Source organism: Takifugu rubripes, chromosome 13, assembly GCF_901000725.2.
Source record: "Takifugu rubripes chromosome 13, fTakRub1.2, whole genome shotgun sequence".
Lineage (NCBI taxonomy): Eukaryota > Metazoa > Chordata > Actinopteri > Tetraodontiformes > Tetraodontidae > Takifugu > Takifugu rubripes.
In genome coordinates, this window is record NC_042297.1 from 18,859,444 (window position 1) to 18,886,458 (window position 27,015).

General features: G+C 44.1%; 1 protein-coding gene across 1 annotated transcript in view; it reads right to left on the bottom strand.

The window, feature by feature from the left end:
* galnt18b (UDP-N-acetyl-alpha-D-galactosamine:polypeptide N-acetylgalactosaminyltransferase 18b) overlaps nt 1-26,610 on the bottom strand; it is a 45,212-nt gene extending 18,602 nt beyond the window's left edge. The window contains exons 1-3 of the mRNA XM_003970013.3: nt 25,449-26,610; nt 6,081-6,276; nt 4,272-4,438 (exon numbers count right to left, since the gene is read on the bottom strand). Coding sequence (XP_003970062.1) covers nt 4,272-4,438; nt 6,081-6,276; nt 25,449-25,686 — 601 coding nt within the window. The 5' untranslated portion in view covers nt 25,687-26,610. The remainder of the gene's footprint in view (nt 1-4,271; nt 4,439-6,080; nt 6,277-25,448) is intronic.
* Between the last annotated feature and the right edge of the window lie 405 nt (nt 26,611-27,015).

A 27,015-nucleotide genomic window follows, 5' to 3' on the forward strand; every position in this document is an offset into this window, starting at 1 on the left:
TATTAAAACACTGAAACTAAAAAAAAGGCTGTGTTACATAAACCTAAATCTTAAACATAAATCATCATCCTAAACCGTTCTATTAGGACAAAAAAAAAGAACTTCAATTTTATATATTACACCAGGATAAAGTGATTTGAGAGCAGTTAAAAGAGGAATAAAGTTTATGAAGCCGTTAGCTGTTAGGGCTGCAGCGACAGTCTGGGAAACAACCGTCATGTAAGTTTGTTTTTGCTTAAAATGTCTCTGCTTAACAAGACACATCACTAATTAATGCGCTTATCGGGCTGCCAGTGAAATGACGAATGAGCCTGATGTTAGAGGGCTGCTAACTGAAGGTGTCTGCTGAAGTACATAATGGGAAAGTAACACAAGTGACTAATCCTAATTATTACCACACAGTCAATAAAGCTAATAAAAGCACATGCAGCATACAAAGATGCAGAGATAATTAGTGTTATGGATTCACTCTCTGCTGCTGCTGCTGTTTCCCATTAAAGACTCGTTCCATAACCTATAGCAATATCATGTTTAAAGAGTTCACCAGCATCCTTTCTGTCATTTCCAGACGTCTTATGTGTGAATCAGCTCTGGATCGGGAAAACTTCCTCTGCTCATCAGACCTGATCACATGTAGCACTAGTTGGTGTGAGCAGCTGAGACGTCTGTATCTGTAATCATTTCTGATCCAGCTCTGCATCCAGGGGGGAGGCGAGAGGACGGAGGCTGCAGACCAGATTCTGACAGCACCGAGCAGGCAATCAGTAGATCAGTAGACATTCATAATGCAACACATGCAAATGCTGAGCTGAAAATGGAGAATTTGCCATTTAGCTCTCCTCACTCTGTCCTCGGGCCGAGATAACACAAACCCACTGACTGGAAATCCTCAACCCAGAAAAACACCGTAAGTGAGCTCTTCAAAGAAATCAATGCACTTCCCCTCTCAGAAACATCCCTACGTGCCCGAGCAGAGTCGTTGATTCATGGAGGTGAGTGGAGTGAGTGATTCCTGAACTTAACGCCATCTATTACACAGGAATTAAGACTGGCGCAGCAGATGGCTGATCGGCATGGTTACGGGTCTCGCCGTTGCTATGTGGTTCGCGTCACCAGGCTTGGCAATTTTTCTTCGCCGCGCAGTTCTCCAGGTGTCAAAACCCGCTCGGAGTATTCGACAATATTCGTTAGTCTCCGCATTTGCACCAGTCATGTGGCTAAATCCTGGAGCCGAGGTTTGTCTGGGGGACTGGCGTGGCTCAAGTTGCCGCGCTGCTTGTTTTTCTTACAGCTGGCACTTTATCCTGTAAACTCAGCTTTGTTGGTTGATTCTGCTCACCCCAGCTTTTGTGTACCCTCCAGCTTTCATTGGCTGGATCTTCAGCGACTGTTTGCTGGATATCCAAATGGTTTCAGACAGCTGCTGGAACTTGTCTGGACACCTGAGGCATTGACTAAATCCACATTATACCCGGCGCTCGCGGGAATGGGAAGCAGTATAATAAGCCAAGGAGCAGATCTAGAGGTTTTCCGGGGCAAAAGAAAGCACAAGTTAGATGCCCGTCAAAAAATGGAAATAAAAAAGTGAATAAAATGACTAAAAAAAAAATCTTTAAATTAAGGAATCACGATGGCTCCCAGAAAAAGCCTGCTCTTTCTCAGGACACAACTTGGGACACCAACCAATTAAGGAGGAATCACGTAGGTCAATTTGTCCTTCCCTCCCTTGATAGCTACACATCCTCCTGCATGCTAATACGTCCGAGGGGTGAGGAGCACGGCTGACGTGGTCGACGAGCAGGTTAGACACGTGCAACGACCCCGTCCGGCAATCGCGCCAGCGTCACGGGTCAGCGGGCTAATGACATTTAGCACCGCGGAGATTCACAGTCGTGCAGATAATGATAAGACCGGGCCCCAATCAGACACGGTGCAACAGAACGTGCTGTCAAACAAGGAGAAATGCCATCGGGGAAATGTCAGCGCGTGACACCGGAGGTGCCAAACAAGGCTGCTCCCTCATTCTCCATTATGAGATGAAGTGTGTGGGGGGGGAAACACTACGATCTGATGTGATAATCAGGAGAATAAAGGATTTGGGATATTTAGTTCTTTTTTTTTTTACTACTGGAACGTGGTCAGCACTGGCCAGCTGGGAAAATGATCATTCATTACACGTGAATTAGCGCGACACAGTCGACAGCGAGATTCTGTTAGCGCCGGCAACAGATCACATTACCTGTTTTGCATTATTGAATCAGGTAGCCATATTCTTCCCAGCACATTCCCCAGGTTTATTGCCTACAATGGCTGTCCCTGTCCTTGTTATAAACGACGTAACCCATTTAAAGAGGGATCGGCTATAAATGACCTTGGCGTGCTATCGTTACCTTTTTATGGCAGACTTTCTGCCTTTGTAATAGAGTTTAAGTGTTGTGTAAATTATAGATCTGCTTTCATCGGGGACTACAGGCCCGTCTCAACAGTTAGGCAACGTCCAGCGCATACAGATCCAGGAATTAAATGTGCACACGCAAACGAGCTCGCCTCGGGGCACGTTTCCTAGTTTTGCGGCTCATTAGCGTTGATCATCTATCTGTAGGCTGTTAGGGGCCGTCGTAAATATGCCGCTGCACATGAAAAAGGGCAGCTCCGGCTCTTTGATTGGCTGGCAAACTTTTAAGTGCAGCTGATGGATGAGCAGGTGAGCAGGAACTAAGAGCCCGACAGGAAGATAATACATCACAGGGAGGGGATGTGGCTGACCTCCAGAACACGCACGGGTGCCTGGAAACGGCTGGATTAAAGACAAAACGCCGGTGCTAATCGTGGCCGCGCAGCCCGACAGCTGGGCGGTCTGAAGAAGACACCTCTTCGTCACGTGACTGATGCAGCAGAGGAATCGCATCCATTTTGAAGGGATTTTATTGTTTTACGAAAAGAAAAGGATGTGATCGTTAATTGACGACTGGAGCTGAACAATGCCCTTTGGTTTACTGTGAAACAAATGAAGCAGACCTCATTTTCATTATAGGGTGCGTAAACAATCCGAGGAGTTAGCGTTGGTGTTTCTCCTTTAAACATGAATCTCCCGTCAAAGCAGGAGCAGGTTTACTGTTGGATAATAAAAATAAGTCGCTGAGCAGAGTTTATTAGTCTGGAGCTGCGTCTCAGAGATGGAGCTTCAGAGGTTTACGCTTCAGAAGGTCAGTGGTTCAATCCCTGTCTGCAGCTGCCGATCGAAGCGTCCCTCAACTTGGCACCGACACACAAATTAATCCCTGTAGTCACCATGAATTAATGCAAATACCAGCGCATTTTACTCGAACATAATGATGAATTTTTAAAATATAATCTAGAAACAGGAAAGAGTTCACCTCCAACGATTGGAAAGGCATAGAAAATCTTGCTTCGTTGGGCCACACAGTTGTCAGTTTGCCACTGCTGCATCACGTTTGTTGTCTTTTGTCTTTGGGAAATCTAGAAGATTTCCCTTCACCGGATACAGTATATCAGATCTTGCTGTTTAAAGGATCGCCTGAATGTGTGATTTTAACTCCAAAAATCACACAACGGTCACATTTTTAAGATCATGTAAGCAGGCCCAGTGGCCGGTTGGCTGAAATGATGCTAATGCTAGCATACGCTAGCAACCAGGACCGTCTCCTGCATATGGTAAAAAGATCAGATGTCCTAAAACACCAAAACTGAGTGACTGGCCTTCCTAATGGCGGCTGCTAATTCCAGAGAAATTAGCCAATGCATGATAAACGTCATTGTTGCCAGAAAGAGGGATCGACTGGAGGGATGAATATAGCAGGAGATGGCGATACACGGTTTTTATGGTTTGGAAGGAAGTCATCTTTGGAGAAATACAGCAAAATCTGATCAAAGCAGCGTGCCTGCTCGTAGTTCAACATTGCTTTGCACTAACGCTTGGACTGTCAAACGGAGCTCCAGAGAAGCAGTTTGCCTAAGCGGCTGAACCTTCTGCAGGGGCCCTCTCCATTTTGGTGTTTACTTATATGTGTCGCTGTTACAGCCCGAGCGTCTTGCTCGTGCCGCCGGTGTGGATTACACCGAGCTCCGTGATTCCCAACCATGTCAGATGGTTGATAATGGAGCTGGGCCGCCTCCTGCATAAACTCCACGGAGGATTTTTGTACACACGTCCGCGGGAGATCGTGGCCATTTTAATAAATCTGAAGACTGCTGGGGGCTGCCATGGCTGTTTACATTCAGAAAGCCATAATTGAAGGTCTGTTCCTTACTGTTGCTGCTGTTGTCGTCCACCAGGATTATCTCTTTGAGGAGGTGGGACGGCGTCCTGTTGATGGCGGAGCGAATGGACCGCAGGATCACAGACAGGGCTTCATTCACAAAAATGAACACAATGCTCACTTGAGGGAGGTTTAAAGGATAAGTGATGTTTCGGCACCTGCGAGGGAGACAAGAAGTGTTCGCAGGTCAGCGCTTAAATCAATGTTTACTCCTGGATTTATCTGAGGGATTAACAGATACATCAGACATTGATTTCGTGCAAAATGGGGTGTAGAACTCCAGGACTGGAAAAACGCTGTCGCTGCACTGCAGTCATGAAAAGGTTTGCATTCTAAAAGGTCAAGTCGCTCTGCTCTTTAAGTAAATGTTTTGCCACTGCGTGCAGACGCCGTGAAGAAGCCCGAAGAGGAAAGTAGTGCCGGGCATATAAAGCTTCAGCTGCCCTTTTGGGTTCCACTTCCAAACCTGACTACAACATTTAGTTTAATCTGTTAAAAACAGGCATGATGCTCTTCTTCGCACTTACATTAAGCGGTGCAGGTTAAACTGCTGGGAAACTGGTCAGTGTCCTGCTGTTACCATCTCATGCTGTTAATTATAGCTACCCCTCCCCCCCCCCCCCCACCCCCCAAGGATGAACGCACAGACCCAGTTTAGTGAGACTGAGGGATCCAAAGAGACCTTGGCGGCAGATAAGCCGTGAAGAACTGTTCATTTTCACTCCATAGTGGACATTATCACGCCACGTTGTTGTCTTCGGTAACCTTGACAACGAGCAATGCAGCGGCGCCGAGTCAGAGGCAGCAGTTATTACTCGTGCTATTACTCATGTTGGTGCATTTGCACAATTACTCTTCTTAATTTACTACTATTGATAATGTACTGAGGCGAAACTGCATTACATCCAGGTTATATTTATGATCATTATCCATCCGCAAGTAATTTATCTCTATATTTAGGTGAAAATATGCACTGGTTCCCCAAACTATAAAAGATTGTGCCATTAATTGTCTGCTTTACTGTTAGCTGTTAAATGAGCTTTTTCCCTCTCACAAGGTGATGTGATCACCTGGCAGCCGACAATTGTGTTCAGATGAACTCTTCATTGGTTTTCAAGCGGAGACGCTCGAAGGGTGAAAGGAAAGAACGTTTGTGCGGGTGAATTGATTCAATCCTGCTTTTGTTAATTATGGAAAGGCTCTTTACAGCTCAGCAAAATAAGCACTCACAATGCAGAGGAAAAGGCAAGTATTTCAAGGTATATGACGATGGTATAGAGGGATTAGAGATGGCATTATCTTTTGCTTTTGTATGGTTGTTATTATCTATATTAAATCATCGTGCTTGGAGATACGTGTGTGTTTATCAGGCTCCGTCCTTGATAAATCGAGGGAAAAAAGAGCTCGATGGGCACGCAGCATTCCAAATAGGTGCTCTAAACTTGAAAATATTGTAGTGCAGTCGCCAAATTTAGGTCATGGGCTTAGCTTAGCCTTTTGCTTGCTCCAGGAATATTCATTTAAATTTAATAGAGAACATTCAAGTGGAGCATGCTTTCAACATTTCTTTTCAAATCATTGGCTGCTATTAAACTAGTCCAACTCTATTAATTCATCATCTAACAGCAATTTCATACTTTACGCTGAGCTGCATGAACATCTGAGTTGTTGAGTGCCAACAACGTTTGAATACTGGAGAGGAACACTCCACCTGTACTCCATTAAATTGTGACCTGGAAGAAATGAATAAGTCTTGATGAACATGATAATTAGCTTTTGGTGTGACAGGTACAGTCTTACCCATCAGGCCTCAGGTCCGGCATCGGTCTGTCCAGGGGGAGGCGATCACTGAGGTAGCCGTTATATCCGTAGTACTGGAACATCTTCAGCGCAACCCGCCGGTTGTCGGGGCTGAGGTCCTGACCCCAGTGAGCAAACAGCGATGAGTCAGAGAATGAGGTGTCCGCCTGACCTTCGTCTCCCCTCCCTGGAGTCTCTGGCGGGCGCAGGAAGACAAATAGCATGAATATACGTCTCACCGTAGCGGCGAGGGGGCACATCGGGTCACATTCAGGGAACGTTGGAAAACGATGAGCCGGACATGAGGCTGTGATGAATGCCCCTTTCCTTGTGCAGTAATGGACTGAGCTGTATGTCTGCAATGTACATGAACATGAGATTTAATCCCTATCAGAGGGAGGCAGATTAGCTTTGCGCTACATTATTCTTCCAGGTATAAAGGCAGAGGTATCGCTAAAACAATACACAAAGCACAGTATCTACCTCATGTCATGGGGAAATTGTTTATTATAAAATCTTAGAGGGCAGCTCAGGCAGCTGAGGTCTTAATAAGTGCAGTCACAACTAATTTCACACTGTAGCCGCTGAAAACAGAGCTGAACAAACACACACTCAGCACACCAAACACCAACGTATGCAAAGACTCAATCCACGTCAGGGCTCCATAAATCACTAGTTTTGTCTACTGGAAGGATGCTTTAAAAGCACTTCAGAGGCCAACCTAAGTGTGCCTAACATGCCCACACAGAACTGCTGGAGATTCTGAAAATAGTACAAAAGTGAGGTATGAAAAATGCAGCGGTCTCGTAAAAGTTTGCTGTTGTACGATCACAGGTTGCAAAAGCGTCTGTGGCTGGTGTGTTTGGCAGGTTAAATGCATCTAAAAATGAAGAAGGCTGTTTGATAACTTATGGTTCCTTGTTATAAAACATGTCCTACAAAAAAAATCGACCATATAAGCCAAAACGATATTATATGACAATAGCTTTTTGAGGGTTTTTTTTGTCTTCTATGGCCCAGAGGAATAGATCTGATAACATGCATTTAGATGGATTTTGCAGTTTTTGGTGTTAGTGAAGAGTTCTGTTGTAAAATGTGGGATTGGTGCATTGGCTTTTGTCAAAAGACTGAATTGTTAATGAAGGTAAAAGGTTTTGTGTGTGTGTGTGTGTGTGTGTGTGTGTTTTGAAGAGATTGGTAAAGGTTAATATTCATGAGCTGACTATTTCACCAACCCATTGACAGTCAGCTCTGAAGTAAGACAACATGAAGAACAACAAGAATGAATGGGATGTCATGAAGTGAAACAAAAAGACCAGCTTCTGTAAAAGGCTACAATAAGCACTCAGCACTCAGTCTGTGTGTGTGTGTGTGTGTGCGCGCGTGTGTGCGTTGCATAAACCTGCAGAAGAGACCTCTGAAAGGTTTAAACCTGCAGCATCGACTGTTAACTGTGAATGGATGAATTTTTAAAAAAAAACTCACACACAACATTTTTGCACAGATTCCTGCTTTAATTATTTATATGTTCATAAAGCCAGCCGGCATCCAGGTGAGGAGAATGATGCATCATGAATGACACAAGCCTGGGGGAGCCAAACCTCAGCTTCTCCTACTCCACGCGTCACTCTTTTATTTTTACTGGCAGTTTTCTCAGCTGTTGGCTGAAGAGCATGTGGGAAGCATCAACTTCTGCCTCTCAGTGTTACTCATCAGACTATTTTCCAGCTTATTAATTGGCCAAAGGTTCTTCCACTGGCATCCCAATGAAACAGCCATTATGACAGGTTGGGGTTTTGTCACACAGAACCTTTTTCTGCCAAAATGTCCCGTGTTTTTCCTCTCCTCTTCCTGTTTAGTTCCAAAGAATTGCTCTGAATTTTAGTTCAAATCCAGGCTGTGAAGCTGTAGCATGTAGCCTAGCAGCCTCCGCGGACTAGCAGCTGATGTGCTTCCCATGTCCTCGCTGTTTGAGGGCTGGTTTCCGCCCACCTACATAGTCAGTCAGTGAAACTAAAATCCTCAGGCAAAAAGGAGTATGTGCGCGCGTGTGAGTGTGTAGACAGGTGAACAGGAACCCTCACGGCACATTCATCACAGCACACAGTCATTAACGCGGAAAAGAAAATGTAAAACTAGGGAACAAACTGAGCAGGGAAGAACTACCCAGGGTCTCCATGCTTCCTCCACAGAGCGGCAGATGTTAAATTCCTATATTTCTCCTCATCAGAGACGGTTCCCAGCAATGGAACTGTTCTAAGATGGTATCAAATCTTATTTACTCGCCCCGGCGCTGTACGCAGAGAGGAAAACACTTTCCATTTTCAACTCTGAATCGTGGAGATAACGCGCCTCCGCTCACAATGACGGAGATGTAAACTTGCGATAAAAAAAGGCTGTGGGTCAGAATTTTTCTCTCTTTTTCTCTGCGGCACCCCCGGGGTCAGGAGAGGGCAGGAGCCCCCCCATTACCATATTCTAATGAAAATCAATAAAGCAAGCTGTGCACTTTTATGCACTCCAAGCTTTTTTTTTATACTAAATAATTCTAAATATGAAGTACCTTCTTCATCAGTGATGCTCTGAGCACCGGGGTCGAAAGTACATAGAGTAATATCATGATTTAGCACAAATATTTGCAGCGTAAGTATTAAAGGAAATGTTGAATTCTAATATTTGCTACACACACACTGCAGAAAGATCTTTTTATAGTGGGTTTTTTTTTTCCTGGCAAATTAGGCATTTTCATTTTTCTCTATTCAATATTCATCTCACTGCCAAAAAAAGTTACAGTTTCTTTGGCAACAAGTTTCTTTTAAAAGTTAATAAAGTGAAGCGGTTCCATCAGTTGAGACGTTTAAATGAAGACGTAGCTATAGATAGTTGTAATATGACTTTAATGCACCACAGAGAATTACAACAAACGTCCCGATATTGGATTAAAAAAAGGTTTTCAACTGACTATTATAGGTAATTAAAATTTTTATTAAATCTGAGTTCAATCTTGAGCACTCAGAAGTACACGTGCTTGTACATCCTTGTATCTTTGTGAGGACATTCATGACTTATTGCATTACCCAGCCCCTAACCCTAACATCCCACTTAACCCCCAACCCTCACCTGAAGCCGATCATAACCGCAGCCTTAAAACGAGGCGTTAACCCTTAATCAGCCCTTTGATCCTGCGAGGACCAAATAAAATGGTATGTCCCCACTTTGCTAGTAGAACGAGTATTTTAGTACCAATATAAGAACACACAAACATACTTTGAACAACAGTAAACTGCTTAAAAACTCAAAATTAACACATTGGACAAAAGCATGCAGCTATAAATAACTTCAGTCAGATACCAACACTAGATGATGATATAAGCAGTGACCAGTGTTTCCATCATTAAACTGCTGCACTTCTGTGGTTCTGTGGTTTGGTCCTGGCCTCCATTTACAGCCCGGTTCAGATTATTCCTGAGTCACACTGCAAACTAATGAGAGTGGCGCCCAGAGCCAACTTCAAACGCCACGCTGCAGTCAAAATATTCTTTGTGAATTCATTCTCATCGCACCCAAAGGTGAGGAAACAGCTTCACAGCGACTTGTTGTTTTAACTGTCGCCTTCCTTTCTCTATTAATGTCAATGGAAAAAGTGAATTATTTATATCTATGTGCACATCAGTATAGAGTGGAAACTGTAAAAGACGACAAGTTTGGACATTTCTCTGTCCTCGCCATGGCACACGGCTGCCGCTCCTGTTTCTGCCTCCGCTCTGTAAAACAATCAATTATTTAATCGCGCTTTAACTGTGGCTGAACTCTTTGTTGCTGGTGCCGTGTTAAAAACTGCAGCAGAAAGCAACCGACGCCTCTGCTGTTTTATCACCTCTGCACAGGCGCGTCTGAGGTTCAGAGTCAATTTATAGATATAAGTTTACCCCCCCCCCCCTAACAGATCAGGACAGAAAGCTCTGACAACATCAGCTCAACATCTGTACAGCTGATTGGAGCATCTGTTGCTCAGGACAACTGCTGCTGCTGAGAGGACCGTCCTGGATGTGACATAATTCCGTCAGTCTTCATCACAGCAGCTCTGCAAAGATAGACTTTATTAAGATTCATATCTAAATCTGACCAACAAAAGGCTCTCGGATAAAGGCCATGAAGCCGATGCTCACTTTGATCTGAGCAATGTTTGGTCGCCAGGGTAACCAGGGTTCTCTGAAGGCTCTGGTTTCTTATTTGTGATCTCTCCCCTTAAGACCAATCATGGGAGCTCCAGAGACACTGTGAGCTTTATCATCCCTCCAGGATACACCTGAAAGAAAAGATTCACCTCAGATGAAATCTGTATTAAGCCGTTAGCGTGTTTCTTTTGCACTACCCAGAATAACATCCCCTTCATCACCAGGGCCTGGAAATTGTGGGAAAATGTGAAAATGTGTGTTATAGCACCATTATAAAAGCAGTATTGGGCTTTAGTAGTTTCTTGTGTAACACCTTAGCTTCCACACACTGGCTTCTACGGCACAGGTGGATTCTTCTCTCAGCCTAAATGAGCCATTAGAGCCTTACAGAACAAGATAAACATTCATCCATGTCGAGAAGCAGCCCGGACATTAACACTCCTAAAACAGTGTCCAAAAACCCACCAAAGGTCATGGAGGTTGTTACAGCGCCAGTCCTGGTGAACAGGTGCATCACCAGTGGCTGTAGAGTCCCAGGAAAATGAATAAGAACCTCTTTAGCTTTACGCAAGGTCTCAATCACTCCATCTCCCTTCAGGCATAGCGGCCATAGCCGATTAGCAATGGGCTCCAGAGTTAAAAACACAGTGTTGGTACAGACAATCAGACTGAAGGAGATACGAGCTTCCACGTGTGCTCCCATCCAACCTGCGACAGATCAGATCCCATCCAACCGCTGCTCGCTCCACGCAGTGGTGTTAAATGTGTTAGGCAGATGGTAATTGTGTTTCAAAGCGCAGCACCTCTCTGTGATCATCCATGTACACTCAGACAACCCTGTTTTACTGTCACCCTTTGCTGTCGGTACAGCAAATACAGCTAATAACCAGTCAGTTTAGCTCCGTCGAGGAGCCCCAGCAAGTGTCTTTGGAGGAGGGTGGAAATTCTCTCATTAGGAGACATCAGCAGCTGGCACATCACTCTGACATTTCCTTTTGAAAGTTGAGAAGGGTGATCAGCTTTTCACCCCACAACCCAGGGCTATTGTATATAGGCTCAGGATCCAGGAGGAAGGCTGTGTTTACTCACCATCTCTTTTGTTCACTTCCCCTCATTAGAGCGCCCAAGTAACCCGTGACATTGATAGGGAAAAGGACCTTGTAGGAGCCTTTTCATCCTTTTTCAGCAGTTTATGTCTGCCCTTATAAGTTTGCTGTTGTCTGCAATGAACCCTCATGTAGTGCATTGGCTTTTTTTTTGAAGCCTTGAACTTCTTTTCTCACTTCTCTGACCCACCCAGGAGAGGTAATAAAGGTAAAGAGACGTATACAATTGGCAGATACTACCGATGCCATGAATAAATACATTAATTAAAAGGGAACAGATGAATTCACCTTCTTTAATGCAGACATGTAGAATGTTATGTGAATCATGTTCCTGTCAAACAGAAAATGCCTTCCACCCCAAACAATACATGCAATGATGACAATTATCATGTTGAACAATATAAATGAACTGCTAATAGCCTGAGTTCTGAAGGAAAAGTAGTCAAATTATCCTTAGAGGTTATTATAGGGTCCTGAGCGGCGTTCTGAATAAGCAATTATAGCACCTCCAGTAACAAGCTAACAAGCAACACCAACAGCTGCAGAGCTGTGATCCACAGAGGTGGCAGAACACACTTTTCCAGCATCCAAAGCAGATGAATGTACCCATTTATACACACAAATTTCAGTCATATTTGGGTTGTTAAATGCAGCTTTGAGATAAGAAATCAAGACTGAAATCATGGTTGCTCCAATATTAATAATAAAATTAATATTCTGTGAGAGGAAAGTGGGAGACAAATGTCTTGACTGGGTCGTAAATGATGTGCCAACGGACTCGGCACACTCGATCACCCACTCCAGCGATCCTGTTATCTGTCCTGGCAAAGCTCACCTCTTTACAACCAAGGTGCACGTTGTACCTGACAACAACTCGACTGGTAGTTCATTATTTCCCAGACACACTGATGTTAACAAGCTAAACACTTGTGAAAGATGTTCTTTTTCACACCTGCAGACATGTCAAAGTTGCTTTTGTCATATAACCCAGAATCCAGACCACATAGATTATACAATAAATATTATATCACATAAATATCGGGACACAAACACAAAAAAGTAGAAAAATCTGGGAAAATAAGTTGACTTGAACCACCAAATCTTGTGCATTACATCCGTCTCACCGGATCCAATTCAATTAACTGAATATGCAACTGCAAATAATAAGTCATTGCCTGCCAGTGATGTTGTGACATTTCCATATGTTGTTTTAACATCCCGAATGCAGAACGACTACATGCATAAATAAGCGGACCAGTCGAGCTCTTCAGGCATTTCTTTTCTTCAATATTTTATCGGCTGTCTTTCTAGCAACATGAAAACACGAAGACGGTTACCTACCGTGACACCCAGACATGACAAAAAAAGCTTTTTTTAATGAATAGAAAAAGATCTCAGGATGAGTGAAAGCTTCTGACATGCACTCTTTAATATTTCACTGGCAACTAGTAAGAGAACTGAGATTGTCTTGTCTTGCCGCCCTCATGGAGGGAAAGCTCTGTTTCATATTAATGAAGTCTGTGCAGATCTGGAAGGCAGACAGAGATCAAGTATTTTATCTTATTTTATGTTTTGTTTTGATCACGGCCTCTCTGTGGCTGGTACGGGCCACCTATCAAATATTCATGCAGCGAGCGCCTTGATTTGATTTGATTCATGGAGTTAAAGAAGGCACAGGTCACTTATCAGTGTGAGAAGCAATAAAAAAATGACTTTATAATAGAGGATGTGACTTTGACCTGACTGAGGAGCTGTCAGCTTGTACCAAAATGTAGCATACACACTCACAAACCTGTTCTCAATAGCAGCATTTTATCCTCAATCCATCTTTCAGTGTCAGAGGTTAAAAGAAGCAGAGCAAAGGGTGACAGTGGGGCTATTGTGGTTGGAAATGAGTATGGGGGAAAGAATGAGACAAGTGGCAGAGTAGAGAGATGAGCTTTTGTGGTAATGGTCTCAGACAACTAATGACCGAACTCTTTCCTCAACATCTGCAACAGAGTGGAAGGCTCGGAGAGCAGTATCCATCAAGATTCCTCCATTTTTTTCCCCTCTTCTTTGAAGGATGACAAATTACCTGCAGGTCAAACGACAGAAGAAAACCTGCTTCGAATGTGATTAAGTTGCCGCTAATTCAAGAGAGTCTGACGAAATGTAAAGGCAAGCCATTTCCCAGAGGATCACCGTATCCATCCAATTAATTAACTGTTACATTTTGTTAAAATCACCCTAATGCTAATGTAATCTGATGTTTGCTCTAGCCAGACACGCAGAGAGTATTTAGATCCCTCTTGTTTTCCTCTCCCCACCCCTCAGTTTTTTTTCCTCTCAGCGACATCGGCAGCCCTGATTGGTCTCTAAGGTTGGCCAACCAAGAGCTCCCTGGCTGACTTGTCTTCCACCATTTATTCCTCGTCGCCTGCCTGTTTCCGTGTGGTGCAGGACAAAGTTTGATCAATTAAATTATATTAAATTGGATTTTTTTTTTTAACAGGAGTTTGTGCAGTAACATAATACCAGCAGGCGTAAGAGGGTGTAATGTGCCACATCTAAGCCGAGGTGCTTATGAGGTCTCAAGAGATCACCTCCAAGGTGACAGACACCTCCAAATGTGAAAAGCTCCCGAGTCGCCATCACTTTCACAAACGCAAAAAGCCTTTTGAATGAGAGGTTAAAGATCTTGCAAGAGCCTGAAAGTCATCGCGGCTTCGATTTAAGCACTTATAAATATCCAGACCTGATTGACCGAGGACTTACGGACATGCAGAGATCGATGTTTGCAATTACACGGAGATGGAATGTCACCAGAGCTCTGCTACACCGGTGTCGGGTTAATACCGCTGCATACGTTACGTCCACACTTTTACTTTAAAACCTACACAGACCAAACGCCAACATGTCTGCTTGTTTTTTCAGTCCCGTCAGTATCATTATTTGACTTTCCTTTTAATGAGGAGGGTTTTAATGAGCCCTATGAGGTTTGTTTTGGCTCCTCTATTTATACTCCAGGTAGAAGCTCCAGCTACATCTGCTGTACAGAGGAGTACACATCCAGTACACAGCACTGATTCAATGCAGCACTGACAGTGGGGTTGTATTACAAGTGTATATTCAGCCATGGACATAAAATATGTGAACGTGCATACAGGAAGAAAATCAGGGCGTAACTATCCGGCCAAATGAGTCTCAGCACCCCAATAAAAAGTTCCACAGATGTTATTTCTTCCACACATGATTTAACAGGCTTAAAAATTTAAGAATCAAAGTCATTACACAAAAAAAGCAGAAATGTAAGTGCAAATGATTCAATTAATTTGATTCCCAACCCCTCCCTCCCACTAGCGCTCCTGTCACTCATGGGCTAGCGGCAGCAAGCGGCGTGCACATGATAGTGCCTACTCAGCATGCTTGGGTCTGGTACCGCTGGTTGAAAAGCCTCAAAGCCGGACCGTGTAGAGTTGCGCTGAGTAGTGGAAAAGCAGCTCATTTCAGCTGTACTGAATGGAATGGAACAGATTATTGTCTGTTAGCCTATCTTAACTAGTGTGTGTGTGTGTGTGTGTGTGTGTGAGAAAGAGAGAGAGGAACTGTAACTAAATTACTTCATACAGTAGTTTCCTGGAGGAAGTTTAGTTTTCCATGTTTTTTTTGCTTAATTCCAATCCAAACCTATTTTGTTTTATGATCCAGGATTTACAAAGCTTAACGTTCTCAGCTGTGTTGGCCTACTCACGGAGTTTCTGCTCACCCCAAGGTGAAATCACGAATGTGGAAGCGAAAAAAGATACATTTCTTGAATAATCATAAATTGCATTAAGTGGAATGAGGAGAAAATGAGAACTCTTGACCCAGCCAGGGTTCTCAGCATGTTCAAAGCTCTGAAGCTAGAATTGCCCCCGTGTTTATTGCAATAGCATAAACTGACTGAAGTAATCCTATTTGGCCTCAGTGGCCTCGACAATCACCGATGCAAAAATACATATAAAAAGGCAACGCTAAAAGCGAAACATTTAAGTGTGATAAACCTTCCCTACTTCAACCCTAAAGCAGGTTAAACTGGTGAGCTCAGTCGTGAGGAAAGGGAGGAAAAACACAGCCTGTGGCTGTCTGCTTCAGCACGACCAGCCGGCCGAACCTGACAAACCTTCACATCAGCAACACAGGTGAAAGAAGCAAGCTGGAGGTCAGCAGACGCTCCGTCTCACTCACAAATGACGCAAAGTGAGACAAACAAACCAGTGGGTGTTTGTGGGTCTGTTACAAAACAGGTGATCTGATTTGGGTTGGAACGAACTCGCTGTGTTGATGTGAAACAACTTGTGGATATAGAGGCGGCAGCTTCAAAGGACACGTTTCGTAGTTTGGTGCCGACATTTTGGGGGAGAAGTGTTGCTATTTTAAGCATATTGTGGTCAGAAGCAGCCTATTTTTCTATTTCAACAAGCCAAAATAGAAGACAATAATATGCGATGATGGTGGTATCGAATTTGTCCTGGGTCTTATAAAAGTTCTTTAATTAAAAACATTTGCAGCAACACACACACACATGCACACACACACCATTTAGAGTCTTGAGTCAAGTTGATATTTACACTGTGGGAGGAAACTAAAGTAACTAGACCCCCCCCCCCCCCCCCCCCCCCCACGCAGAGGCAGGAAATCAAGCTCGCAACTTTTATGTTAATTACTGCACTACTGTCCCGCCCACCCCCACAATTCCTTCACAATTAACCCCGGCGAGGAGTGGGCGCTCGGATTAAAAGAGGAGCTCTGCGTCCTTTGCAGCTGTGCTCGCTTCCCTTTCTTACCTGATGCCAGCAGATGATAAAATGCACAAAACCTCCTGCTTTAAAGTATTGGCTTTTCCAAAATACAGGTCACTCGGGGATTCATATCAGGATGCAGAGCAGCGTCCTGAATACGGATCAGTCGACTCACAGAGGGGAACGAAACAGCAAACAATGTCACAGCCCAGCTGCTTAATTTACATCCACCTCTACTTTAAGACACCAAAGGGGGAACGACACCTCTGTTGTCTTCACAGCAAAAAAAAATAAAATTGATGTGTCGGCCATGTGCATCTCCAGGCAAGGTACATCTGTTCCATCGTGCCGCCCAAAATAAACACTCTAAACAAAAGTAAATGTTTCAGCCCGAAGAGCCACAAGAGCCTGAGCATATTCAGATTACCACGCTTCAACCTGAGGCTGCTGATTCAGAGGCGCTGAAGTACGGAGGGTCGGTGCTGTAATCAGAGCGTAGCAGGTGCATTCTGTCATTTGGCTCATCGGCTTTTTATTTTTTGATTTTGTTCCCCACTTTACAGGCATATTATGAGACTGAGCAAAGAAAAGAACCGCCTGCGTCAGATTGTCTTGTATTAATTTGTATGAGCACAAAATAGGATATATGCAGGAAGTAAGAACATGGGACTGCTTTGCAAGGGGGAAAAAAGGTGAAGCTGTCGAATCGACGCACAGATGCCCCATAAAAGCACAAGACGGGAGAGTTTTTGCTCCTCGGGCCACGAGAGCTGAGCGGCTGCTGACAGATGCTGTAGCAGACTGACAAAGCGCTGCCTGATGGCTATGTTCTGTCTTTCCCAAATCCAACACCTGCCAAAAACTTTTCAATATTATCTTTTAAAACTGCTTATTAAGTAACTGTGTTAAGATTACAGCAGAAGTTAAAGGGCAACCGAAACTTTCCCTGAGAACTTCATTCTACCTTCCTAGATGGCAAAAGCAACACAGACGCAACACTGAGTTTACACAATGAGACACATCATTAAATTGAGTTTTTGATTTTTAAATGTTTTACAACATCCACGACCATATTTATGTTAGCATGTGTTTGTCCTCAGCAAGAACTCCCCCCCAAAAAAATTGTTGCCAAATTAATGAAGAAATGCAAATTAACCGATGACCTCACACACATTCTCTCATTACTAATGCACATCTTATAAACATCAACAATCACTAATGTATGTTTATGGCCATGTTTTATCTCTCAAACCACCCTTTGAGATGCCCAGACAAAATGTCCTCACTTTGCAGACGTGTCCTCGCCTTGCTAGAGAAGTGTATAATCTGGTCCTCACTGTGTAACAAATATAAGAACATACACACACACACACATGCCTGGCAATATCAACAAAGGCACCACATGGCTTGAAAACCATTTAAATAAACCTGTAAAACAGACCATTCTGGGGCTGTCAGGCACCATTTGTTGTTCTTAACATATAATTCAGTGGAGACATCCACATGCAAATACAAACCAAGCTCCCTAAAATGAACTGGAGCTACTTTTATTTCTAAGCTGTGAGGCATTTGTGAATTTTTAATGGGCCGCATTTTCAGCAGGAAGCAACACAGACAGCACCAAAGAACTTCAGGCATCAGCCGCTCCCAAACAAGACTGCACAGTTTCCTCCACTTTAAAGCAAACGGGCGCTTCAGAAACGATTTCACTTAGAGTACTTCAAATAGCTTGTTTGTAGATTTTGTCTGGTTTGTAGTAAAATTTCAAGTCATCCATTTCATTTTCGCAGCAGTGTGAAATTGATTTGCAGGGGGAGACAGTCTTCGGGGTGCGTTCCCTAATTTGCTGCTTTTGTTAGGCAGATTTAAATTAAATGGCATTTTGACATTTTCCTACACTGAACGAGTCACATTTTCCCTCGGCGGAAAGGTCCGTTCCAGTGAGAAATGCTGCAGCTTGTAAGGCCTTGCTGAAGGCGTGCGGGTCGGATGGCTGCGTCAGGGCGGAGAGATCTGGTGCGAAAGAAGATCCCCAGCACGACGGTGGGTTTTATCCCCACTTGGACGTTTCTGTGAAGAGCTGCAGACAGAACGGTGCTTCACCGGTACCACACTGTCAGGCTGCTTTCCCTGGGTTTGTCAGTGGAAACGCTGAAAAAGAAGAATGCGCTGAATTCTATCCGTGATATTGCAGAATTCAATTTAAGGTTTTTATAGTCAGATTAATTGTCCGACATTGATTGGGTCCTGTCCGTTCTGAATAAAGCACAGACGCTCCACACCATAGCGGTTCTTTCATACGGGCGGATGCGCACGCTTGCCAGAATGTTGAGACATGTGATACTTGCTTGTATCAGCAGCAGATGACAGCTGAACCTGTGAAAAAATCGGCCCTTGCTCTCAGCAGCTTCTGAAAAGCTGCTCGATAGTAAATTTACAGATTCTGAATCAAGTACTGAAAAGCTTTTCGGAGCACAACTCCCATTCTTTTCATTGTGCGCCGCTGAATGTGAATGTATTTCTCAGAGATGTAAAAGCCATTAAAAAAAGTCCCAAGGCTCAGCTCCAGGAGGTAGGTTGGATCTTTTGGGGGAGAAAAAAGTCATTTTCTATACCGCAAAAACTTTTTAGGCCAAAACAACAGATGTCCATTGTTAAATTTACTGTTGGCATCTTGTCTATTAGGATCAAATGAACCTGCTCCTTGCAGAGCACTCATTGGCTAATGCAGTAATCCTTTTAATTAATGGAATCTTGACTGCCTTTGCTGTCTGACAGCGGTTCGATTCTTCTGTCAAATGGCTTTGGAATGTGCATTTTAAAAAAAAACGTTCTACTAATGTGGAGTAACAAGTCGCGCAGCTAATTACTTACTTAAATTAAACAAAGCAATTGCACTCGACAGCGTTTTAAAGGGCTCCTTCCTTAGTTAAGATTTAAATTAAGACCCCGGCACAGTTAGCACAGCTGTCTCTTAGCAGGAAGGTTCTGGGTTCGATGGGTCTAAGTGGAGGTGTGGTGTTTCCAGGGGCCCCCTGGGTCTGTGAAAAGGTGTCAACGTTTAATCTAGAAATACTCAAAACCAACCAACGATGATCCTGGAGCTGCTAATATTAGCTACAACATTAAATCTTACGATAAATAAGACAAATGAAGCATTTTTCCCACGTTCCTTGAGAAATTTTAAGCAGCACTGATGTCGTAATACAATAAAGGTTAACTGCTTTTGTCCACTAACCAAACTTCCCCAGAACTCCCTGCTGTCGCTCACAGCTCGGCAAACATAGAAAACCAAAAGCTTTGAAAATTAGTAGACACCAGCAACAGTCCTGGAACGCTGCAAACTGGTTTGGTCCACCACAAAGACCAGACGGCCCGTCGGTAGGCTGGCGCCAAACTGCCTTTTCATTTAATGCAATTTAATGTTTGTCACTAAAGCTAGAGGCTTCATTTCGTGTTGAGCTTAAATCCTCACAAATTGCGGCACAGATAGAGCTTTTGCATAGCGAAATATTTGATGATCAGAAGAGTTAATGTCGGTTCAAAAGTTTAAAAATGCAAACGGTATTATTTATAGAGCCACAAACCGCTCCATTACTCTGTGAAGGTGTAATGCGACTGACTTCCCTTAAACGACGTTTCCGTACGCCTTTGACAGCTCGTCCGTGCTGCAGTTTTCCTGTGATCTGAAACGCCCCCCCCACCACCCCCCACCCCGCAGCACCTCCAGCTTCATTTCATAATTCATTTTGGAAGCTTGTACAAATAATGGCAGAGGAGATAAGTGTAACTGGATGTCCCGAGTAATCTGCCAGACAAATTTGCACGGAATACATCTCGCGTTAGGAGAGCGAGCTCGCAATGTTCAGGCGTAATAAAGGGACGCCGTAGAGAGAGACTCTCTGTCCCCTCATTTTTTTTTGGCATTTTTTATACACTACAGCAAATGAAATGTCCAAGATGGTGCTGTAATCATCATATCAAGGTTCTGGGTTCGATTCCAGTGAGGTAAATGCTAGTGTGCACAGATGTTGACTAAAAGTCCCCCTCCCCAAATCACGACATCCATAAAAAGAGTCCCGTCATCACTGTGGAGTCATGAGTGAAGGCAGGAAATATATATTCTGTTCCCAAATTGCTGTTAGCTTTGATGAATCTTGTTTTGAAGGCACGGTAATTTTCTTCTGTCTCATCGATTCTGCCCCTGTGATCCATCTCCACCCTCCCCCATCATCATGCGCTCATGGCTGATTCAATAAAGATGAATGGAACGCTGACAGCAGAAGTTTGCCGTCTCCTGGAAGCAAAGATGCGCTTGGAGGAGAATGCGCCTCAAAGTGATGCATGAAAAACGACTTTCTCCTCTGCCAAAGTCCTGCAGTCCAACAGAATTCTCCTTTTACTTGTGAACTCATTGAGGTTTTTTCGGGGTGTGAACAGATTGACATTACATAGAGGCTGCTCAACTTGCATATTACAACTCGTGCATGCAGCACAGCCGTCTGCATTGTTCATGCTGAACGAGCACAACCAGCCAGACATGAAGCGAATTCAGCAGCAGTGGAGGCAGCACTTACCAGGACAGCAAAAAAGCTCATTTTATTGTGTTCCAAAAGATTTAAAACGGCTGTTGTAACATTTTAACTGCAGCAGCATCTACGATTTAATTTTAGTAGCGGTATTTTTGCCTTTACTTAGAAGATCCCTGCTCTCGTTATAAAATAGTTGATATCAGGTCCTTACAACCTTTGCCAAACGAGCTCATAACTCAGATTTGGCTTCAGCTTTTAAATCCTCGTGGGTTCGTTTTTTACATGTTCTGCATCAAAACCAGGAGCCGTCTGAGTGATGGAGCAGGCTGGGTTACATGAAAAAGGCGAGACATAAGTTTTGAACTGCATCTGAGGTGCATTTCCTACAGTTTATGAAGGTCTATATGGCTGAATTTCAGTAACAGAGGTTTTTTCCATGTTTGCTGCTGCCAGAGAGAGAACGTGAACTCATCATTAAAAGTCATCAGAGGACGGCCTTTGAATCAGAACCTCGTGTCTTTCTAATTTATTCTCTTCAGGGGTTTTTTGTCTTCTGGTCTCAGAATAATTAATTGTTTTCATTATGAAATATTCCCCAGCGCAGCAGCGTTCCTGCTATTTTCGAAAAATGCCACTCAAAACCCCAGCAGTTTTTTCAGAGCATCTCCTCTCACGACAGATGAATCTCGTCTCAGCTGTGTTTGGCAACGCTTTACTTTTTATTACACGTATTTATGCATCATGAAGAAAAGTCAATCTTCTTCAGACTGACTTCCTTTCAATGCTGTGAATCCACTGCCATGAATTCAAGTCATCTAAACAGGTCAGTTATTAAAAGTGTGCAGCTTTCTGCCTCTAAACGTGTCCTGTGTCCTGCAGGGAAGCCAACTGAACAATCAACAACCTGCCAAACTAGCAGCACTAAAATATCCTCTCACCAAGTATTATCCAACATTAACAAAACTTCTCACAGACGGAGGATCCATATATAAGTTTGTGGCTACGAAACATCAATATTCTGTCCAGCGATGCTCCGAAGGTACAAATTAAAAACATGGAAGCGTGCCTCTTTTAACAGATGGGAGCATTTAGCCACAAACACAATTAATTATCGGGTGTCAGGAAAGAGTTTGTACATGACACCAAGCATTCAGAGTTAAAAATTTATAATCCATTACCTCAAATTTTTTACCTCACCTCACATCTGCTTATAAGCAAGATGTGGCTAAAGTGACAAGGACCCACAGAGGAGGTAACTGTTGCAGGTTAGAGACCAGCAGCAGGTCCTGACTGTTCTAATGACTGAAGCACTCCGTAATAGATGAAGCAGTAAATACAACGGAGACGGCGACCATGCTCGCCCTCAGGGACAGCATATCTATCCATGTATCGTGTTGTCTGAAAATTAACATCGTATTTCATTTAAAACGAGCTGCTGTAGGTGCATTTGTGTATCTGATAGAGTCGTTTAACAAAGTGGGAACAGGGCTCGGAGGCACAGCATCTCTTTAGCAGGATTTAGAATATCTAACATACACAAACCCTTGTTCCAGAGCATCTTTCCTCCATTTGGATCCCTCCTAAAAAAAACTTTTCTCACAGGTTTATCCGCGTTGTGATCAATCCTCTAATCATCACCTGCTATGTCTCTAAATAAGATGTGTTTCATTAACATAGGAGGTGGGGAAGGTCTAATTTGATCTTTAATGGGTAGATATTGCTTTCCAGCAGCACATTGGAACCCACCTACTTTAAACGTATTCATTTCAAATATAAGCCATAATGCCGCATCTGTCAAACCGTTAAAAAAGAGAGAAAAATGAGGTCTTCAATTTCCAAGAGACAATTTCTTCCAGAGCAAGTGACAGACTTGCATCACACTAAAAGCCAATTCTGTACTTCAATAAAAAAAAAAAGCTTATTATCTCATAAAATACCAGGCTGACATTGCATCTACCAGCCATTCAGAGTCTTTTAACGCCCCTTTTCACTGCATGACTGAGCACCTTAAAGCCACCCGCATTCTCTACAACTTCAAAACTGGTGCGTGCATGCAAATGCGCGTGTAAGCACCTGCAGACATCGGATGCATATTGGCTGAAATATCCTACCCCTGCTCTTGGTGGGCGCTCCAGAAAATCAAATCAGAAAACTGTTCAGACACGACTGTCCTCTGAGCATCGGTGGAAGCTCTGACTTGCAGTCTTGGGCGATTTTTGACGGGCAGATTTACTTGATGCTATCTCGAGAGCCGTCACTGTCATTTGCAGCTAAAGGCTGACAGTGTTGGTGCTGGCTTGCTGCGGCATTGTGGCCACTGAGTCACCAAACGCCCCTGGAAGCAAAGAGAAGTCAAAGGCAGCCGGAAAAACCAGCTCCCATCTCATTAATAATGCACTACTAAAACTAGTCACCCGTAGGAAAACAGTCATGAGTAATCTGTCATTTAATACGTGTTGTTATTTTAAATAATGCATATTTTTGGGGGAGCTCAGTCAGTAGGGGGCTGGGCTGAGAAGCTGTTCTCAGTTCAAGTCACGGTTGCGGAAAAAAGTTGGAAGGTGTGCTGGTAGCAGGGGGAAGGTGCCAGGACACCTTCGGAGCAGTGACAAGGTACCTTTGAGCAAGGTGATAAATGCTCAGATTGGGGCCTGTGAGGAACAGGCTCGCCCAGGGTCGTACCCTGCTCTCACCTGTGGGCAGCTTGGAACGGCTCCAGCACCCTTCCCCTGACCCCGCAAGAGACTTAGGGGGTTTAAAATAAATTCTGTCCATTGTGAGACGTTTCCCAGCCACTGTGTGTGCTAGTGTTGCAGCCTGCAAAATTCCCACATTGGGCGTGTGTGAACGTGTCCAGCTTGACGAGGAGCTCATTGGGTTTTCTGTGTGTTGTGCAACAGATCTTTTATCCTGGTAACGGTCCACTTTACGACATTATAGTGCTGTGGAATATTACCGCCTTCTCCCACGAGTCCGAGCCAGAGACATGTCCTCTGGCGGTCTGCAGACAGCCGGCGTCAGTAAATGTTCCACTCTCACGTGTACTAATGTGTTCCAGTTCATACTGGTCCCACAGTGCTCCAACACTGAGTGCATGAGGCTGGCTGTGGCGTCCGCCAGGACCCTGTGAGTGTGCAGCCGGATTAAAAAATGCAGGAGCCAGTTTCTGCTCTCGTCAACCAGCATGATATCGGACGAAAATGTATTTTTAGAGATGTCAGAAGTGCAGAAATGACTCTCTGGCTTTGCCTGAAGCTCATTGACTCCATGTTGATGCCTTTGGCGACTTACAGGCTCAAGCTGCAGGTCTACGGTCATAGCAGATGCATTTAGAGCAATTATCTGAAAAAGCCAGACAATGTGGCTTGCACTTAAATTGAGAGCTTCGTTTTATTTACAGTTTTTTCCCCCTCTTCCGCTCTTGCTGCAAAATGTATGACAATAACGGCATTAGGAGAACTTGCTGTGGATTATTCTGTGACGTGGGCCTGCAGTTTACATCAGGGGCTCTAAGAATCAGGTCCACAAACTGAAAAGAGGACAAAAAGATAAAGCACCCAATCATAGGGCTCGCTGAGTCATGAGAGAATGGAGTGATTAAAAAAATATGGAAATGTCCTAGTTAAGGAGAGAATATACAAAAGAATTCTTGGCTTGATTGAGAGGATGCGATAGATGTTTTACTGCTTATATCACTGTTGTGGGGGGGAAAAAGATTCGGTTGCAATCGTGTTTATTTAAGTGTGTGTTACAATCCAAAACGGCGCAGATGTGCAAAGCTAAGTTGGAAGGCTTAGTTAAAAAGATTGGAAAACTAATACATTTTCCTGAAAACCACATGCCTCTATCCCTGAAGAGAGATGAACAAATTAAGTCTGCACACATTTACCTCCAAGAAGTGTTAATTAGTGCTTTCACACAAGGTCAGAGTTTCAACAAACCCCCCCTCAAAAAATAATAATTCTGCATGTATGCTAGAAAATTGATTTGCCTGAATCAACAGATATATCTCACTTTCTTGACATGCAGACAATCCTGTATTCTTAACTTTTATGGCCAAATAACTAAGAGCTGTAACATGAGTTACTGAGGTCACCTGAGCAAAAGCCCCGCCCCCTCAGACTCATACAACCGTGCTGAAATGGATACCTGCTGCCAGGTGGAATGTTTACCCGAGCTTGGCAAAAAGCATTTGCAACAGATTTGATCCTCTGTCCTTCTGCAGCTCTAATGCTCGTTCATATCTGCCCAAATGTGTTCTCCCTGCATGTGGTGACAAGAAGTGTCTCTAAAGGCGCTGATTGGAGAAAAATTGAAGAGTGCGTGTTTAAACGTAAAGGCACCGTACGGAAGGAGAGGAGGGGCGACTTGGAGGGATTTGGGAAAACTAGATTCCAGGCATTCCTCGCAGTAAAGGACAAGTTTGAGGTTTATCGTTGGAAAAGCAGAAAGATATATTTTAGGAGATTCATAATTCTGAGGTGCATAAATGGAGGGAAGATGACATGTGAGGTGCTTTACATCCCTGGTAACACACAAGGCTACAACGCAGGAATGATTTTTTAATTGTGGATGTCTGCACTTCCAGCACAAAACGCGCAATTCCACATCTCCAGGGAAGACCCGTCGCTTCCCCTTTCAGCTTTGCATTCATTTCGAGTGAAAGGCGAGATTCCCGTGCTGTATATTTCAAATACTAGTCCAAGTCTTTGTTTCATTTTTATCTTCCGACGGTATGAATGGAGGACGGGTATTAAAAGTTTCGAGGGTCGGTGGAAGGAAGCTTTACCTTGTATGTGCTGGTTGACCACATTCTCCAGCCGATCCAGCCTCTCCATGATCCGGACAGTGTCCCCTCTTTTGTCGCCTTCCAACTTTCTCTCCGCTACGGGCATGGGCACTTTGATGTAGATGTTGGCGATGTAATTAGTGACCCATCCGACATAGAGCAGGCAGACGATGTTGGTCATGCCGCTCAGGATCACGCATGTTGACACCAAAGTTTTGGTTTTCCTGGTGCAAGCCATGCCGACATCCCTCCATGCAGCCCGCACTATCCCGCTGAACCGGAGGACAGAGCGGCAGTCGCCCGCAAAAGCAGCCCGGAGTGTTGAAGTTAAGGACCCCGCTTCGATGCGAGATCCAGAAGCGTAAAAAGCGTCACTTGGAACGTGCCGCGCGTTTGTTTCGTGGTCAGACTGATATAACTACACATGCATGGCTGCTGTCAAATGCCTCCAAGTGAAGGTTCCCTCTCTCCCTCCATGGCAAACCTCCGTCGGCTCCGGTTGCATCTGAGGACTGTGATCAGGAGACGCGCGGAGCATCCTGCTGCAGCCAATGGGAAGGATGGAGAGGACTGACAGGCGTCCTCGCAACGCACTGATTCACCGTGAAAGCGGATCTCCCCCGGACTATATCCGCACACCGGGATCGAGTTTCAGAGTCAGAGCGCACGTTTCCGTCCAAACACCGTCACCTTTGCGCCACGGCGACCCCGCGCTCCGTGCGCGCCTCCTTTACGGAAGCGAGGGTGCGAATCTCCGCTCATTCGCACGCGAGTTGAAACAGTTTTGGAGTTAATGGAGAGAACGGGTCTACGAGCAGAAACAGAGTGTACGGGAGACAATCAAGGTGTGGTGGGGGTCAGGGCACGAGTCTGGCTCCCGTCCAGCTCGGTGTGAGACACAGGCTGCATCATCTGGTGAAGTAGCGGGAATCAGAGCCGTGCAGGACCAAGACAGGAAGTACTCTGCAGGCAGAATGCTGTCTTTTCATTTAAGTGCCCTAACCCCATCTTTAATATTTAATCTCTGTGCCACACGTAGAATGTGCAGTGATTGTTTCAAACTTAACTTTTGGCGCCATCCTGCAGATGTTCTGTCCAACTGTGAAGACTTAAGGGCGTCAGGTCTGTAACCAAAGGTCCTCAGATGGAAAGTCTTCTGTCCTTGCTGTCATTCTTTTCTGTGGAGTGAGTGTATTAAACGTGACAAATGAAAGTATACGTTGGACAAATCGAATGAAGCCTGTTATTGTTGGTTTCCACCATATTTCTCTCAGATAATTACAGCATGTTTGCGAAATAGCTGCGACTCTGACAAACTCCTTTGTTCGCAGTAAACACTCTCAATTCAGAGCAAATATCGACCAAGTTGTCACTTTTCCTCTATTTTTGTGGTGAACTCTTTATCGCAGCGTTTCACCGGAGACAAATAAGCTATGTAAATTGTGTTGACAGCTTTGGAATAGACTTCCATGTGAGAGAAATACCATTTCAGCTCCATTTCAGACTTGACTTCTGGTGCTTCTCATTTTCTTCAATGTAATTTGTCAGTCAGTGTCACAGAGTCCTC